This window comes from Drosophila ficusphila, unplaced genomic scaffold (genome assembly GCF_018152265.1).
Source record: "Drosophila ficusphila isolate 14025-0441.05 unplaced genomic scaffold, ASM1815226v1 contig_791, whole genome shotgun sequence".
Lineage (NCBI taxonomy): Eukaryota > Metazoa > Arthropoda > Insecta > Diptera > Drosophilidae > Drosophila > Drosophila ficusphila.
The window spans coordinates 21,081,378-21,098,884 of record NW_025064737.1 but is presented as its reverse complement, the minus strand read 5'-3'; the positions used below and the strand labels follow the sequence as shown (position 1 = coordinate 21,098,884).

Sequence of the window (17,507 nt, the reverse complement as noted above, 5' to 3'; positions counted from 1 at the left end):
TCACAGAAATAAAACATTTAATTACTCGCACGGAGCGGTAGTCAATTAGTTGATAAATTTGTTGGCAACGATGCCTTTAAGAAAACCACTTTGTCTTTAAGTAATTGACTGCGGAAACGGATGGCCAGGAAAGTGGATTATGAAATCATCAGCAAATTAAGCAACCCAATGAACTGAGCTGTTCAATTGAAATCGAAGGAAAACCACAGAGATCTTTAAGTTCAAGCGTGATTACGGTTATTGTTCATAAGTGTTCAATTTTAAAGCAGTTTAAATTGAAATAAAAATTGTAAAAGAAACTACAAGATTATAAAAGAAAGAATTAATGTAAAGAATACGGTCCAAATTTAAAATTCAAATGAAGATAGCTTGTGCTGCCAATTAATTCATCAATTTCTGGCCTTTAACGGACAGCTGAGTTTTTAGCCGTCCTGCTTTTATTTGCCTGCCATTTGCAAACCATTTTTCGCAATTCAATTTATCCAACCGATGCGCGACTTTTCAATCCGCCAAATCAAACACACTCCGATGGCCATAAATTCAGCCGCTGCAGAGACCGCGTAATTTCTGCGCTTTATTTATGCATCAATGGCATGATTTATTTGCAAACACTCTGGCCCAGACCACAAACATCACTTCAAGTGTTCATTGTTGTCTACACTTGTCTTGTTTGTCTACCCGAACGTATATATGATTTCTGCTCTGTGTGGTTGGCTGAAAAAATAACTATAATTCATTGCAAATAAAGCAAGAAAAACACAATTATTTATCACGGAGCAGTCAGACATCCGAATGATGGCCACAGGCTCAGAGCCATCCCCCAACCAGCGTCCTTCACAATCACCCACCCACCCACTTCTTCCCTTTCCGTTCTCACACACAAAGAAATTCAACAAAAACAAATGTCAGTCAGCCCACAGACAAAAAAAAAAAAAAAGAAAGGAAGACTGTCGGTGCCGCGCCTACAGAAGCGGCTCAAAGTTTTGGGCGGCAACAAAAAAACAAATCTTCCCTGATTTTTTCCACCAATTTTTGTGTGCAGAGAAAGAAAAATTTTGTACTCTACATAATATGATATTGTGTATTGTTTTTATTATAAGTGGAACAACAAAATAGGTGATTTAGAATTGTTTGAATAAATACCACATATATGATATTATACTTTTTAATTTTTTTCAGTGTGAGGGCCCAGAATTTTTGGGTGCGGTGACTGACAGCGTGGGCCCAAAAAGCTCAGGAGCGGTGGCCAAAGCGGGTCCGGAGTTCCGAGTCCGGAGTCCTAAGGCCGTAGTCCTCATTCCGGAGTGAGAGACCGGGCGACATATTTTGTGCTAAATCTTCTTGTTCACACTAACGCGCTGCTGACAGTTTTTCTTTCTTCATTTTGGTGTTTCAGCTTTGTATTTTTTTTCCAGCTGCGCCTCTTTTGTTTTGTGGTTGTTGTTGTTGGTTTTTCACAGATTTCAAGTGTGACAGTCAGTCAGTCAGTCGGTCGCTCAGGCAGTGTGAAATATCTCGCTAAATGGCCAAAACAAACACCCACATCAAGGCGACGGTTATATCATGGCCAGGCTATTGCCCTTTCCCCTTTTTTCTCTTCCGTTGTGGGGCTTGTGTTTTTTACCTGGCTTAGATACTTGTTAAGAATTATGAGTATACTATTTTTCGTAGAATCCGGAGTGAATGTGAAAAGTAACAAATTTGTTTGCTAAATAAATGGCACTATGAATATGAAAGTAATGATGACAGACAAGAGTAGGAGAAAAGAAATAGGTACACTACATATATGCACGATCTGGCAACTCCACAGATCACTTAGTTGGTTTAAGTCTTGGCTCAAAAACTGGTTTTTTATCTCAATGGATGCTGCGGCTCGAGCCCGCCGTCTTTTGTTGTTACTGCTGTTAATTTGGCAGTTTTTCAAGCGCTGACATTGACCCACTTTCGGTCTGTCGACTGCGGCTCATCGTCTTGGCCACTTTGCTGCCTCATTTGAGTGCGCGCTTGTGTTCGTTCGTCAGATGTTGAGTGCTAATTGCGGTCACTAACATTTCGCGGCCATTCACACAGCACTCAAACAATGGCCGCAACTGCTCAATCCATCTCGCGGAAACTGCATTTGCATTTCGTTAGTATCTCTACTCCCCACTCCCCCACTCACCACTCTGAAATTCCCAATCGCATCCGAATTCGAATATTCATCCCACTGCCCCACATTTGCATATTCGATTTTCGGATTTTGGTCAGCGCCGTTCTTTCTGTTTGCGTGGGGAGCTGCATATGATTTTTTCTCTGTGTACCCCCACTCGCTGTTTTTAATCATTCGGGGGACGGGGAGTCTAATGAGCTTATTTTGGGAAAGCGAAACAAAAAATTTACATATGCTGGCATTACACAAATCATATTCCACGCGCTTAATTAGAAAATGAAAATATTTCGTTTAGAAATCTGAGCATTTTAGACTTTTAGACTGATCGGCATCGACATGGGGTCACGTAGACCAGTTGCTTGTTTAACAGGTTAAACAGAAACATTTTTAAAACATATATATGTTAATTTGTCACATAATTTAAAAGGATTTTTCCATATTTCTTTGGTTTTTCTACCAAAAGATACTCTTAAAATATGCAGTGCTTATGCTTTGACCTCTAAACTAATGTTAAATTTGTAATGTAATTTTTCTAGTCTACATGGTGTGTTTCTAACTTGTGTGTCAGCATTTGAGCCACAAAAGGCGAGTGCAACCCAAAGCCAGTATAGACCCCGTACATCTTAATCCAGATGGGCACTCACATGGATCCCTTGGGCACTGTCATGTTCAGGCCGTCGAGGACAACGTTGGGGTTCTTGCTGCTGCCGTACATTTTGTGGGCCCTCCGCACACAAACCGCCTGCTGGCGGCGCGTCGCCAATGTCGAGGGCTGTGAGATGAAGAGTCGCCGACGTGCCGCCAAGTCCAGATCGCTGTTGGCCGTCGTCGCCGTCGCTGCTGGCGCCGTTGGCGGTACTCCATCGGCAGCGGCGTCCATGTCGCGGCAACTCTGCAAATAGTCCATAAATCGATATTAGTCTAGGTCCTTGCATGCGACAGGAGTTGGAATAACTACGACTAAAATTGGCACAGCTCCTGGCCACTGGAGTTGCTGTTACTACTATTGCTACTGTTGTTGTTGTTCACTAACAAGGAAAGATATCGATAGTGATAGCCTAACATTTGCCACGCAGCATAGGATCTATAACGTAAATGCCCTATTGAATTCTTTGGTCACTTTAGCTAATACCAAACATCATCAGTTTGTTGGCTTGTTGTTTCTTTTATGAAAACCCCTAACCTAACAAATCGCTTTATTAAAATTCAATTTGTCTCTGAATGTGAACTAATCGTGATAAACTCTAAACGATTTAACAATCCTGAAAAGGGTATATGGACCGCTCCTCTATCCATGTTCTTGTTTATGGATGCACTCGATACCCGCTGCCTGTTTTCCATTTCTGCCACTATATCCCAGCCAAGTTGCAACATTTGTCGCTTCTGCCGCCTTTGTTGTTGCTTTCTATTTTAGCTAGTGTCGTTGCTGCAGTTGTTTCACAGTTGATTAAACCAATTTTTGTATATCGTCAAGCCAGAATGGAGCTTTAGCCTCGTGATGGATATTGCTGTCATGTAGATGCGACCCCTGACCCTCGCACTGTTTTTCGTGCGGATGATGCTGTTGGTTGCTGTTGGTTGCTGGTCGATGGTTGCTGGTCGCTGGTGGCAGCCCATTGCCCATTGCCCATTTTGGCTCGAACGAAATCAAATTTTGAAAATGGCTCCGCTTCTCGCCAGAGAGCTCGATGCCCCCCGATAGTCCCGATGGCCAGTGTCCTGCAGAACAGGACCCACTATTTGCCATCCTCCCAACTGTAGTGGCATTTGCCAGTTAACGACAATTTGGCCAAGTGCTTTGGTAGTTGCTTTTTATTTTCATTTTCATTCGAAATTGACATTTTGCTAATCGAAAATGCAGCAAACAATTTGCCAGCTTGGGCAAAACTTTTGCAATTATTTTGCACAGCTCAACGGAAAAACAATGGGGGAAAAAATGGCAAAGGAAGCGAAACAAAATCCGAAGCCCGATGCCATTTATTGATTTACTTTTCACTAACAATAGGCAGGGCCAGGGCAAATAAATAAAAATAAGCATAACAACAACAACTAGCCAAGTAACGGAAACAACAACTGACGGGATGTGGTTGAGTTGGCCTGGCTTTCGGTTCTACTTTGCCGTATTTCAGTTCAGTTCAGTTCAGTTCGTTTCGGTATGGTTCGGTTCGGTTTGGTTTAGTTTTGGCTTTTTTGGCCAGCTCCAACTGCAAGAAATAAACTTTCTTGATAAATGACTTCAATGTAATTAATTTCTGCTCAGCTCTCGCTTGCAGCCAAAAACGGGAGGAGGAGCCAGACAATTCCCCGGTACGGCTTGGTTTGGTTTGGTTTGGTTTTGGTGTTTTGCGGCAATGGACTCATGAGCTATACGGCTGTCACTGCTAATGTTACTCGGTTTGCCCTCCGGCATTTCAATTAAGAAATATTGTTTAAACATGTAAGTAGCTGGCTGGAGCAGGAGCAATCGCAATCATTCTCTGACGATGATGATAATGATGCAACGTTAGTGCTAAGCTGATTATAACTGCATGTGGCTCGACCAGTCAAAAATCGTATTGCTCATCCGCCCTGTGGTGCGGTTAACCGCCCACAGACTTCCATGTTAATTAACTTGTTTTTAATCCCATTAATATGCACAGCACAAGACCGATGACCAAAGGGACTTTGAATGAATCTTAGCCTCTAATTAAAACTTTTGCTCTCGACCGGCAGAATTTAATCAAAGAACTGCAAAACCAAGAACACACATAACTCCTTCCAGTTTCTGATTTAATTGGGCATTGCAAACGACATGAGGTTTATAGTTAGACTTGTGATGCCAATGAAATGAATATAAAACTTATTTAAATATATTGTTGTACTATATATTAAAACTATGCTTTAATTTTAAAATAATTAAATAAATACTTAATGGAAATTTATGTTGCTTAGAGTTATAGTTGCAACCTGCGCTGTACGTGCAGAGATTCTCTAGCAGTTACAAACAAACAATAAAACTTTGCTGCAGTCATTTTTCAACACACGAAAAGAAAGGTGTTAGTGGTTAAGACCCAGGCACAAACCGAGTATCCTTTAATGTAATAAAGGCTGCAGAAACGAATTGCGGACAGCCGGGGTAAAAAGGGAAACTGTTTTTCGGCCCGGCGGATCTTTAAACTTGGCCTTGCTCGGGGCGTATCTTTCAGATACGTGTGCCTGCACAGATTTGTATCCGCATTCTGGAAATCTTTATGGGCTTTTGTAAGAGTTGGCAGGCAGCCGGAAATAAATAAAATCACACATAGCACCGGATAAGCCGACGGCAAAGGGGGAACAGGTGCGCACATGCATGAAAGGTAAAATATGTTTATATAAATAAAGGACCGGATCGGAAAGGAGGAGTCCCCAAACAAAGTTTGAAGTTCAGCAACATAAAGAAGTGCAAATTGTTGCGTGCTGCGATTGTATCTATCGAATGTGAGCACACGAAAGCTATTTCCTGCCAACAAATATAAGCGCCGCAATAAAAAGGAACAACGGCCACGACGGCTTCAATGGCAATAGCCACGCCCATAAAGCAGGCGCGACAATGAGTCAAGGGGATGCCGAAAAACTTTTTTTCCCCAAAAGCAAACAACAACAAGAACAACTGAAACAACAACAGCGAAAAAGTTGTAAACTGAAATGATTATCTGGTGCCTGACACTTGTCTAGCCATAGATACACGTATCTCTATACGGGGATTTGTTTTTAGGCAGGTAAATAACCAAAATGTTTAACCCCCACGGAATGCTAGTCACATCTTCCCCAACAACTCGCTTTAGTGCGTTTTTATTTGTGCGCAAAATGTGCCATGCGAGAATTTACGACTCGATCTTTGTAGCATTTATGCTCTGTGTTTAGAGTTAACTACGCATTCGGTTACAGACACGTTAAGGATTGAGTTTTAAGCAATCTTACGGGAAAATGCGTGTTCTTTCTGAAATAATGTGTTAATTGTGAAATTTTTTTTAATAATAATAAAACCAAAAGCTAAATGGGAGAATCTAAGCCTATTACCATGAAAATTAATAAATTTCGGTATATCATTAAATTTAGACTTAAGTTAAAAACACCATCGCAGGCCCCATGTCAATAAACTCTGCACTTAAATCAATTTTCGTCCGAAAATTATGTAAGCACTCGCATCTGCTTGAGTGAATCACTTGATTGCTGGGCCCCAGCTTCCAGCACATTTAATGTGTGCTTTGCCTCGAGGCTGAAAGCATCCGGAAATGGGTCAATGACAGGGCCCAGATCTTGGGTAGTCATTTGCATATATACGCAAAGCGAGGGGACAACTCTTGGCGGACTAATAAATATTTATGTTTATTTTTAGTTTTGCACATGCGGGGTAAAAAACGAATTTCCACAAAATTTTATGCTCAATAAATTTGCACAGCAAAAATTTCGCCGGTCAGCGTCAAAAAGTGCGCTCATGTGGCAGTAATGGAATGGCCACACACTCGTGGATGAGTGAAACAATTTCCCAAATAGTTAGCAAATAATTCACACTGCTTTCTGTGAGCTGCAAATGTGGAAATAATTTGGCAGGAGTCAAAGGCGGATTCTTCTGTTGTGCTCGGCTGAAGGCCATAAACAGTTTAACATAATTTCCTTTTGGCCACATTGTGTACACGCCTCGTGGAGGCTGGAAATTGCATAGGCAAACAGGCTTAGGCGGCTAATAACAAATTGTCTGCAGTTTAAATTCCATTTTCACATAATATTCGGGCTGCTAAAAATTGAAAGGCTGCCGCACAACTTAATCAGTAGCACGCTCAAGCAACGAGCACACATGCTGGAATATTTGTTTGCCGGTTTAAATTTTGCATCCTGCCAGCAGCCCGGCAGCAAAATATAATTCCGAAATCCAACAAACAATTTCCTGGGTGTAACCGCAAAATGTTCGAGCTTGTTGAAATGGCCTGAAATGCTCATAGATCGTTTGTTATGCTTGTTGGTTTGGTTTTGCCGATGTTGTTACTATACTTTGCCTGGGATCTGGCTGTGGGCCTTGGTGGGCGGTGGGCCTTCTGCTAAGCGCTTTTGTATTTAATGAAGCCTATTTTTCTTACCGAACATGAACCGCAATTATTACGAGTCATTAGTTGCCTGTTTTCCTGATAGAACAGTCTGCTCGAATGTGTAACGAAAGGTTTATGTTGGTCCTTATCACAGATAACAATGATGGAAAAGGAAGGAAAAAATGGAAAACTAACTGAAAAAAAATTGTGTTTTCAAGAGTGTTGAGAGCTTGTTAAACTATAACCACGAGCTTTACGTTGAAATAAACTTTCAGTAATTCCACACTTTTGGAATTAAAAACAAAATATTTTTTATTGTAAATACGAATTTTAACAATATAGTGCAAGTCGAGTTAAAAATGTTTTGAGGATTCTTTTGCAAAATGCAAATCCCCCTCGAAATGTGTAGGGTTCAACCTGTCCTGTTTTGAATAGCATGCAACTGGGAGTTGGCAGCATTTCCGTAAGGGGCATGCACATGGTAGATACACTGAGGGAAACTACCACCCGGTCCACCCACGGCTGGCCCAATTAAGCTGTCACAATGTCGGTGGAAAGCGGTAGCTCGGCCAGTCATGAACGATTTGCCAAGTCTCGTATTTTTGCGGCCACCATGTGCGATGTGTGCTCGCAATTTCCTTCTGGCCTCTGAGTCAGCGCATTTGGCAACGTTGTTAATTGAAATTTGTGAATTCAAAATTCTAGTTTACAGCTGCCTGGGCAGAATCGGCATGTTGCCATGTTCGATGCGATGCAATAACAGCGAAATACGTTGCAGGCGGCCACGAAATCAGCTTTGACAAATAACTGATCAGGCAAGCGAGTCGGCAGAATGGTTCGCTGATTGCAATTAAAACATGTTTCGAATGGAGAACGAAATTGGGAGGAACCAAGTTACCTGAAGCAATATTCTTTTGTCTGAGCTTAATCACTACTGCAATCTAAAGTGATCCGATTTCAATGCAATCAACCAGGCAACCTCAGCTGCTTCCAATTTTATTGACAGCTCTACAAAAGTTCTCTTGAAAACTGAACTGACTGCTCAATAATTGCAGTTAAAATGAAAAGCAAATTAGTACCTCCATTGCAATATTGAGGTAATGTAAAATAATTTATATCATTTCTGATCAAGGTCAACCTTTTGCGTGAACTTTCACTGAAAATGCATTGCCTGACTTGCGCACTTCGAACTGAGGAAATTTTTCAATTGCCGGCAATTATTTGCTGTGTGCAATGATATAGCCTACAATCAGCTTATACAACTATGAAACAACTGCACTTTGCACACCAGCCTCTTAAATACGAGTGACCTCAGGCATTAGCTTCTCTATTCAGAAAACCTTGATGCATTTCAAGAATGTGCATCCCTAAGTGGCAAACAATGAAGTCACAATAGAGGACTAAAAAGGGGGTGGAACCCACTAACGATCGCCAAAAGATCAACAGTCGCTTCTCGCAATTTCACTTGGAAACAGTTTGGTGCGAAAAACCGGATTCCGAGTTATTCATCAACTCGCCTATGACAGATATGTTGAAAAGTGGGGGTCAGCTGGGGTTGCACTTTGGCAGCCAAACGCCGGACAACATTTCCGCTGGCCATTAACGCACGCCACCGTGTGGAAAGAACCACAACGTGGAGCTTGTGTGGCAAAGTTTCCGTATCTTTAACTTACGACCCGGCACTTGAGGCCTGCACTTGGCAATGAAAGTGGTCGTTGTTTGCCTAAATGGAAAATACGAGTAGCAAATTCGTACACTAAACACAAAACTTAAATAAAAAGTCAGAGAATTTTAAGTTCAAATTAAATACAATTTATTAGCAGCATTAAATAAATCACTCAACTGCAAATTTATTGTTTTTTTTTTTTTGTATTGTGTGTTTTAAAAGTTATTCTACCTTTTATTAATACGATAATTCTATATGTAACAACCTAATGCAAAACCTTTTTTTCTCAGTGCTAAAACGTCAGCATCCATCGCATGCCGGCTAATATGAAATGCAAATGATTGCAAAATGTATGCAATTTGGACACACCCATTAAATTAAATATAAACACTATGATATGTCCATGGAAACCTAGAAGCTTCGGCATGCGAATCTGATTTCTATTTATGAGCATACGAGCTGTCTGTCTGGGCTCATAAATTTTCCTGCTACCAATTGAATCGCCTGTGCGCAATGCCTGAGAAATTGGCTAAGGTCAGTTACGGCAATTGCATAAGACATTGTCCAATGTCGGGAAAAAGGATTGCATCATGATCTCCGTCCTCAGTCGGTGATTTTCACACATTCCCAGCAGTTTTTCCCACCCTCACAGCTCCCCCTTAACACGTTGAAATATTTATGTCTATGCATATTTCACCGACACATTTGCACTTGACAATAACAACAGGGAGGAACAAGCGAAGCAGTCGCTGGGTCGTCGGAGCATGACAAGGATTAGCGTGGAGGGGATGCAACTAGGATTTCGAGGACGATGACGAGAAGGGGCAGGAGTGGAGGGAGAGGAACCATGATGATGATGATAGTGTTGTGCTCGTCCTGGTGACAATCAGTGCAAGAGCGGGGAAAATGCAATGCAGCTTTGTTGCACGGAAAACAAATACCTTAATTGGTGGTTTAAATATTAAAGGCTAAAAGGTAAACGTAGAATACATCTGAACTCCTTTTTTCAAAGCTTCCTAATCTGTAGTTAAATAAAGTAAGTTCGTTATAATCTATTTCCCTTATGCTTTCCAGTTTTTCTCTGTGTTCAAAAGCAGTTTCTGGAGCAAACCCTCGAGACTCCGGCGCCGCAGTCAGGAGCATCAAGACATAAAGTGCATTGCGTCTGGGTTGTTTTGTGGGCGGATATCGGCAAAGGGGGGAACGAGGGTCTGGGATTTGGTATCATCAGACGGCAAATAACATGCAATGCAACTGCAGATGCGGCTGAGACACTGGGCCACAGTGTTGCTGCTATTTGTGCGACAAACGCAGCACACAGCCGAAGGCCAGAACAAATCTCTGTGACACCGACAATCACTTTTCAGCCCTGCCGTTCACATAAACAAGCAAACAAAGCGGGAATCGCGGCTCACATTGAACTTTCGGTAAATCGATCAAGTATACGCCGTGCGGTAAGCTGCAAAAGTTGAAGTCAAAATCCTGGCAAACACACTCGGCCAAAAAAAGAAGATGGGATTCAAGGCCCTCCAACTGTTTAGCATTTATTTGCATACGAGAAGGAGATTGCGCGCCCGCTTGTTTGCTCTTTTCTGGCTGAGTGTGTAAATATTTAAAGGCTTTTATTGCTTTTCTCCTGGCGGGGCCAGAATTTTCATTCATATTCGTGAATGGGATATGTAGACCCTGCTCAAATTATGGGCTCTTCAACGTTTTAAAGGCCTTTTAAAGCCCGTCCCCAAACAGGGGAATTGTTCAATCGAAACGACAATTAATTGGCTAAAATAAATGTATATTCACGACAAAAGGTCTCCGAGGTCTTCTGAAACAGTAAAACGAAGAAATAAATAAAAGGACAGCAAAGCGAGCGTCAAATGCACATGAAATGCACAAGTCAAAAGCCATTTTGCTGTTCCATAAAAATGAAAATACAAATTTATTTGATTGCATTTTTATACACATCGCTTCGTCTCCATATTCATACCTACAGCTGTGTTCAACATAATAAAAATATTAATTTATAATATTGAAATGCCCATAAAAAAAGGGAAGTAAGTGTAGTACGTTGTAATGTTTATAAATTGCTTGAAATGTACATATTTATTTATTAATTTTCTTAGATGTTATTGGTATGTATATTTTTATTTTATAAACTATTTCATATCGGAGTTATTAAAAATTTTATTTTTATATTATATACTTATTATCATATTGAACACAGGTGTATACAGATATCTGGCTATTGGTATAAATAAATACTGGGGACAAACGTTTTGTTTTCTCGGTTTTGTTCTAGCGTTTGCATTGACTGTCGCCTGCAATTGTTTGGCTATGATTTAACTAATGAAAAAAGGAGGTCGTTCGGACGGGGTTTTAATATTTTGCAGGCCTCCGACGTTCGTTGGGCCGGCAGAAAGCATTTAATTCGTATTCGTTTATGAAGTCTGTATTGTAATAATTAACAGGCGACCTCAAGCGAGCTGCAGACTTTGGTTTCGGTTTACGGTTTGATGTGTGAATTGTGCAAACATTTTCCAAACAATTATGCACAGATTTCCTCGCTCATTTTCAAGGTTCACACCCGTATGCAACTGTATTTTCAACTAAATTTAGTCAACACCAGCGGCCAGCGAACCAACAACAATGGCAATAACAATTAAAAATGCGCTGGCATTGCATTTTATTCAGTTTAACAGTTGAGCGCTTCCAGGCAAAAGCAAACACGGCCAAAAATGAAAAATAGATGGTAAAATAAAACTGTGATCCAATTTCAAGCCAGGGCTTTTAGATTCCAGCTGAGCTTAGTTGCTTAGTCAACTTTGCTGGGTGAGTAATCGCAAACAGAATTCCGCTTTACTTGCTTCACTTCCACTTTTTTTTTTTTTTTTTTTTTTTGCCTTTTTGGGCAAAACCACCAACCAAAAGGCCAGACTGTAAGCGGCTTTAAGCAGGGAGAAGCGTTCAAGTGTCACTCGAAAGAGTCATTAACCCGGAATAATCTGTCGTCACTGACTTAAGGAGTCGCCTGATGGAGTGATGATGAACGGACGGATGGTATACTTTTCAATTAAGCCAGGGACAAACGGAAATTAATTAAAGTGTTGCAAGCCCGTCCATAAAGAGTGCTCTCAATGTCAGCGATCTGTAAACTCTTGAAAATCATGTCATCACATTTCCCGTCTCCGCTTAAAAAACAAAATTCCGCTTGCCAAATGAAATCACAGCCCATCGTTTGGCACTTCATATTCCGTATGCCCCTAGGAATCCTTCGTCCAAAAAAAAAAAAAACCGGAGAAATATCCGAAAAAACAAGCTTTGAAATGAAATGCAAATGGGGAGCCCTAAAAAACCGTTGCAATGTCGGGAATGAAAAGCGGCTACATATGCCTGTTTATATGCAAATATTACTTGTACATATGTGCGTAAACATTTGGCAATTACTCGGCACCGGAGCGGTGTCTTTGTTTCTTTTATTTTTTATGGCCTGGAGGCCGCTGTTTGTTCTATTTGCTGATATACAAATAAGTATGCAAAAATACGTGGCTCCGAATTGCGGCGACCTTTCGTCTCGTTTTGCTTCTGGGGAATTTCAATTTAAATTCTGATTAAATTTCTGTGCGCCTCAATGCAGAAAGTCGTCAGAGTTATAGGTATATATTTTTTTCAAATATGTACGTATTTTATTGATTGTTGTACTGGAGTATAAGAGTTCCGTAGATTATTGCTCACTTTTCCCTCTGACACTGGCTCTCTAAGCCGGCATTTGTTATGCAAATTTATTTTCGATTACTTGTTACCAAAGATTTGCCTGAGATTATGCAAATGTGTCAAAAGGAAGGTCCTTTATATCGGCCCCATAGATCTACATTATTGCTGCTTTACAAGTGGCTTATTACTGTTAGTGTTTGTTGGCTGTCAGGAAGTCGGATAAACGTTGCAAATATGAAGAGAAAAGAAACTTTGCATATTCTCATGAACGTTTTTGGCGGCATAAAAAAGCGATGAGTTGGAAAATCTACTTTCGCCGTTGCTTACTGTTTATGTTTATCGGGGAATCCATTGGATTCCCATCGAACTCAATTTTATTCGGCCATTTTCCCAACATGTTTCATAACTTTGTTAAGGGCATTTGCATAATTGATTTTACTTCCTAACTGAAATGCTATTTACAATAATTAAACTCGACTGATTTGTGGGCTTGGAAATGTGCAAATTGATTTTATTGATATTTATTAATGGGCCAAGACAGTGAAGAAGTAGGGCAACGAAAATTATTTTGGCCTACCTTACTTGACAAAGGAAATATATTTTTCGATTTCGCTAAGTTCAGCCTCTCATAAAAAACCCTTATTAAATTTCCAAAAACATTAAAACCGTTTTATTTAATTATTATATTTTAATGAAATGTACAACACACACTCCACAATTTAATTTAAAGGTGGATCCCTTATTTTTTTAAGCGTATTCTTTGGCCCCCACGCACTGCTCATTTATTATGATGTTTTTTAGGGTCTGACACTTTTTGCAGAAAAAATCAAACAAATAAATTAAATTTGCTGCGGACTTTTGGCTGTCGTTTTTTAATTTTTTGCTGGTTTTATAAAGTACAACTTTGATTGCATTCGTGGCTCCATGTCTCTTGCCGGAAAATCGTGCAAAAAATGTCATATAAATGAAAAGGAAAATACATTTATTTGTATTTGGATGAATATTTTTATTGGCGGTTACCTTTGGCTCGCTGTGGTCGTTTAATTGAATAATTATATACACAGATAGATGGGAATTATTTTTTGCTACTCGGCTTATATCGATTCGCATAGCTTGTAAATCAATTGCCATTACATGTGCATCCGCTGGATGGTATGCAAATGTAACAAATGGCCAAAACCCGATACGCCTTGACAAACTCAATAAAAGTTCGCTTCCCTCAGTAAAGTGTTTTCAGAGCCTGGCAAAAAGGACAAAATAAAAAATCCAATATATAAATAAATAATTGTGCATCAGCTTGGCGTTAATTGCACTTTAAAAAGCCCCAACAAGTGCCGAAATGGTAAATGCAATTTATTGCCGTCGGCAATTGGCAGCTAACGAGTGCTTCAAATTGAACACGGATGCACTAATTAGAAAATTTGGCCAAAACAATTAGCAATTTAAGCGGAATTATTTCAATTTACCTAAAAAAAGCAACCGAAACCTATGGAAAAGTTTTATTTAATTTCCCCCAATAGAATTGGCAGCTGATGAATACGAATTTCATCACTCATGCTCGCAACAAAGTCATTGGCTAGTCATTATTTAATGGTATTTATGGAGTTGTTATGGACAAAGTTGATTTTATAAAATCGAAAAACGAATACTTTTCACTCATTCTGACTTGCAAGATCTTAAGCAACTTGTGCGCGGATTTACATATTTCTCATCGGCTTTGTTGTTTCCTTTCAGAAATAAAAAGAATGCCATAATCTGTAAGGCTTTATTAAGTGAGTCACTGACTTTCAGTTTTGTGCAACTCATGTGAAATAATTAATTTAAGCAGACACAAGAGTACACGCCTTGACCAACATTAATTGCATACTTTTTATTAGTTAAGCCATCATACATAAGCAATTCAGGACTTATTTTTTAAGGGGCTTCTCTTTAAATTTAATGCTGAGCTTTGTGGGTGCATGGCGACCTTTCTGCTCTGCTGTTTTTTTTAATTTTTTGCTGCTGAGCAGGTCAAAGTGAACTAACAAGTTGAGTTTTGCGGTTTTAATTGTGCCAAGTAACGCGGCCACCTCGCTTATTGTTGTTGTGGCAACTCTCATTGTTGCGGTTTGTGGGTAAATTTGGAAAGGTTAAGTACCCGGTTAGAGGCAGCAAATTAAATAATTACAAACGACTGTGAAAGAGCTCGAGTTACGACCCTCTTGTTGAACGAAGGACAGCTGATATGTAAAACTTTTAGGCAGAAGACACTAATTTTGACTGTTAGGAGCTAAACGTTTAAATTTATATTATGGCCTGCTTATCTAATTTATGATTTGTGCACTTAAAGCCTCTGTTCTCCAATCTACCAAATTACATAGAAATTAAAATTTAATTTTGGCTGTCAATATGAATTTATTGGTTTTTTTTCTGAGCTGCAACCTTTAATCTTTTGCGGCGTCTTTCGTTCGCTTTGACGGGTTATAACAAAAGTCGGCCAGAGCTGAAAAGTTCAAAAAACGCAAGACAAAAGACGCGACAGCAGAAACAGCAGCAACATCGCATTCATTTGGAGATTCAGCTTCGGCTGAGTTTGCATTTTAAAGCCGTTGCTGTTGACCTTGGACTGCATAAATCGAATTGGAGCAGGTCGTTGACGATGCTGCTTTTTATTGTTGTTTTCTTTTATCTTTTTTTTGTATTTTTTCTTTTGGGAGCGCGAAGCCCTGCATTATCTGGGCATCCTTGAGCTGGTTGGCTGGGGAAGTCCCAGCAGCATCCATTTTATTGGTGGGGCCATTGGCCTGCGGTTACCTGTGCTCCTTGAAGTTCTTCAACTGGCTTCTGCCGCTTTTATTCTCGGTTAACCACGGACTGCAGGAACTGTGGCAACAATTTGCTATTGATTTTCCGTGCTGTAATTTTGTTTTTTTCCTCTGTTTTGTTGACTAACTTTTGGCTTTGCGGCTGGCAAAGTCAACAGAAACGTAAAGAACACGTTTGCTTTTAGTTAACCTGTTTTGGCAATGCCCAAAGATTGCGATTGAGCAAAGATTGAGCGGACACAGATACACTGGCACAAACACACACAAACACGGCCGAAACGTGGTTGTTGTTTTGAATTTTGGCTTTACTTGCACAATTAGCCAACAGAAAAATTACCACACTGAGATGGATTTGAAAGCTGCACTGCACAATAATCGCCGCTTAACTTGGCCCATTCACAACGCTCGCAAAAACGATCTGCAAATTGCTCTGATTTATGTCGGGCCCGTAAAAAACCCCGCGCGCAACTCAAACCACAAAAAGTATCTTAAAACTCAGCTCAGGTTCTCGGCCTAGTTGCTTAAACGTTTCCGCGTTTTGCTTCTCGACTCGCCGACGACGTGAATTCAACTGATCAACTCAACAAACCGACTTCGTAGCGCTGACAGATCGCCCAATTCGAAAATAGCATCGGCCATATCGACTGCGACGCCGACAGAGACGTCTCTTTTAAGCCGCGTTTCTGAAGCCGTCTAAACGAGCCGTCTAAAAGATCAAAATAGTAAGTGGAGTGGTCTGACTTCTGCGGCGAAGACTGTTCCCACTGGCTAGGCACGCTGGGAACAGATCGGTGCGAGCTTAAAAGCTTTGATCGTACGAAAGAGGAACGGCTATGGTTCATGACCAAGCTAATATTAAAACCTTAAAATTATTTTGCATAAATTTATGGATTCAAAATGCAAGCAGAAGTAATTTAAATCATTAAATAAGAAATTCTTTAAATATATTCCTTCATAACTTGCATTAATTATTGACTAATGCAACGAGTTTGCTGAAAGGACTTCCCCTCCCCAAAAAATAGTTAGTAAATGTTTATCATACATATATTGGGTATTGCATTGTGCCCCAACAAACACACAAAGCCGGAGCGATAATGGCAGCCGTGCCGCAGGCAAAATAAAACCTCGTGCTTGGCTTATGTGCGTTCAGCACGCAAATCGGTTATTAGCTATAATGCATACGTATTTATAAATATACATACATGCATATATCGCTCATTTTCAATGGTGCAATTCTGCGGCTGTCTGATTATAAGCCCCGATCCCACAAGCGGCCCTTTTGTTCGGGTCTGGGCCCAAAGATAAGCGCCACTCGGGCCCATTTGTACTAAATAACTGGAACAACAAAAAAGCAACGGGCGAGCGAACGGCAAACAAACTGTCTATTAGTGATTGTTGTTTGATTTGCAAAGCGTTTGTCATTTGTTAAATAAATTGATGGCCATTGCGGCATGATGGCCTCTTGGCAAATAGCAAGTAAATACCAAAAGGGACACAAGTGGCTGAAATGTCCTGAAAAACCAATATTGGGTTTATGATTTAAGGCACTAGAATTTACAGCCCCCTCGCACTTTTCGACGAAACTTTAAGCTCGAAGGCTGCCAGAAGTCCTCAGAAGCAGCGGCAGTTAAGCATGACAAACGCCGGGGCATCTCGAGAGGATACCCCGCCCCGCCATTATCCTCCCGAAATCATCAGCTGTCAGTGCACTGAGTTGAGACTTCAGCCACCAAAAAACGAGTCTGCAGTGTCACCGAGGCGAAGGAAGCCTGCGAAAGAGCACGAGAAAATGAAATGACATTGACATTTTGAATAATGACGCAACAAAATTTGAATGGGAAATGCACAAGCACAAATAAGGGCTAGTATATTAAAGAGGAATTTAAAACATACTTAAAATATAATTTATTAAAAGATGTAAAAGCCCTAAGCTACGAAATAAATTCAACTAACTTTGTATAGAAGCTATATAAAAGCTAACCAATAAATTTAAATGTTATACTCTGCTGTTTATCAGCTACATTTAATTAGACAAGTCTAACAAGTATCTCGCAACTAGTACTATAAATTATTAAACTTAATAGAGAAAGATTAGTTTTAAGTGTAGAATCAGATTCTTAGTGCAGAGGCCACCA

At 40.2% G+C, this 17,507-nt stretch overlaps 1 protein-coding gene across 1 annotated transcript in view; it reads right to left on the bottom strand.

Annotated features, from left to right (window-relative positions):
- The window catches only part of LOC108095893 (ABC transporter G family member 20), a 44,036-nt gene extending 27,984 nt beyond the window's left edge, over nucleotides 1-16,052 (bottom strand). The window contains exons 1-2 of the mRNA XM_017197208.1: nucleotides 15,362-16,052; nucleotides 2,794-3,041 (exon numbers count right to left, since the gene is read on the bottom strand). Coding sequence (XP_017052697.1) covers nucleotides 2,794-3,029 — 236 coding nt within the window. The 5' untranslated portion in view covers nucleotides 3,030-3,041; nucleotides 15,362-16,052. The remainder of the gene's footprint in view (nucleotides 1-2,793; nucleotides 3,042-15,361) is intronic.
- Between the last annotated feature and the right edge of the window lie 1,455 nt (nucleotides 16,053-17,507).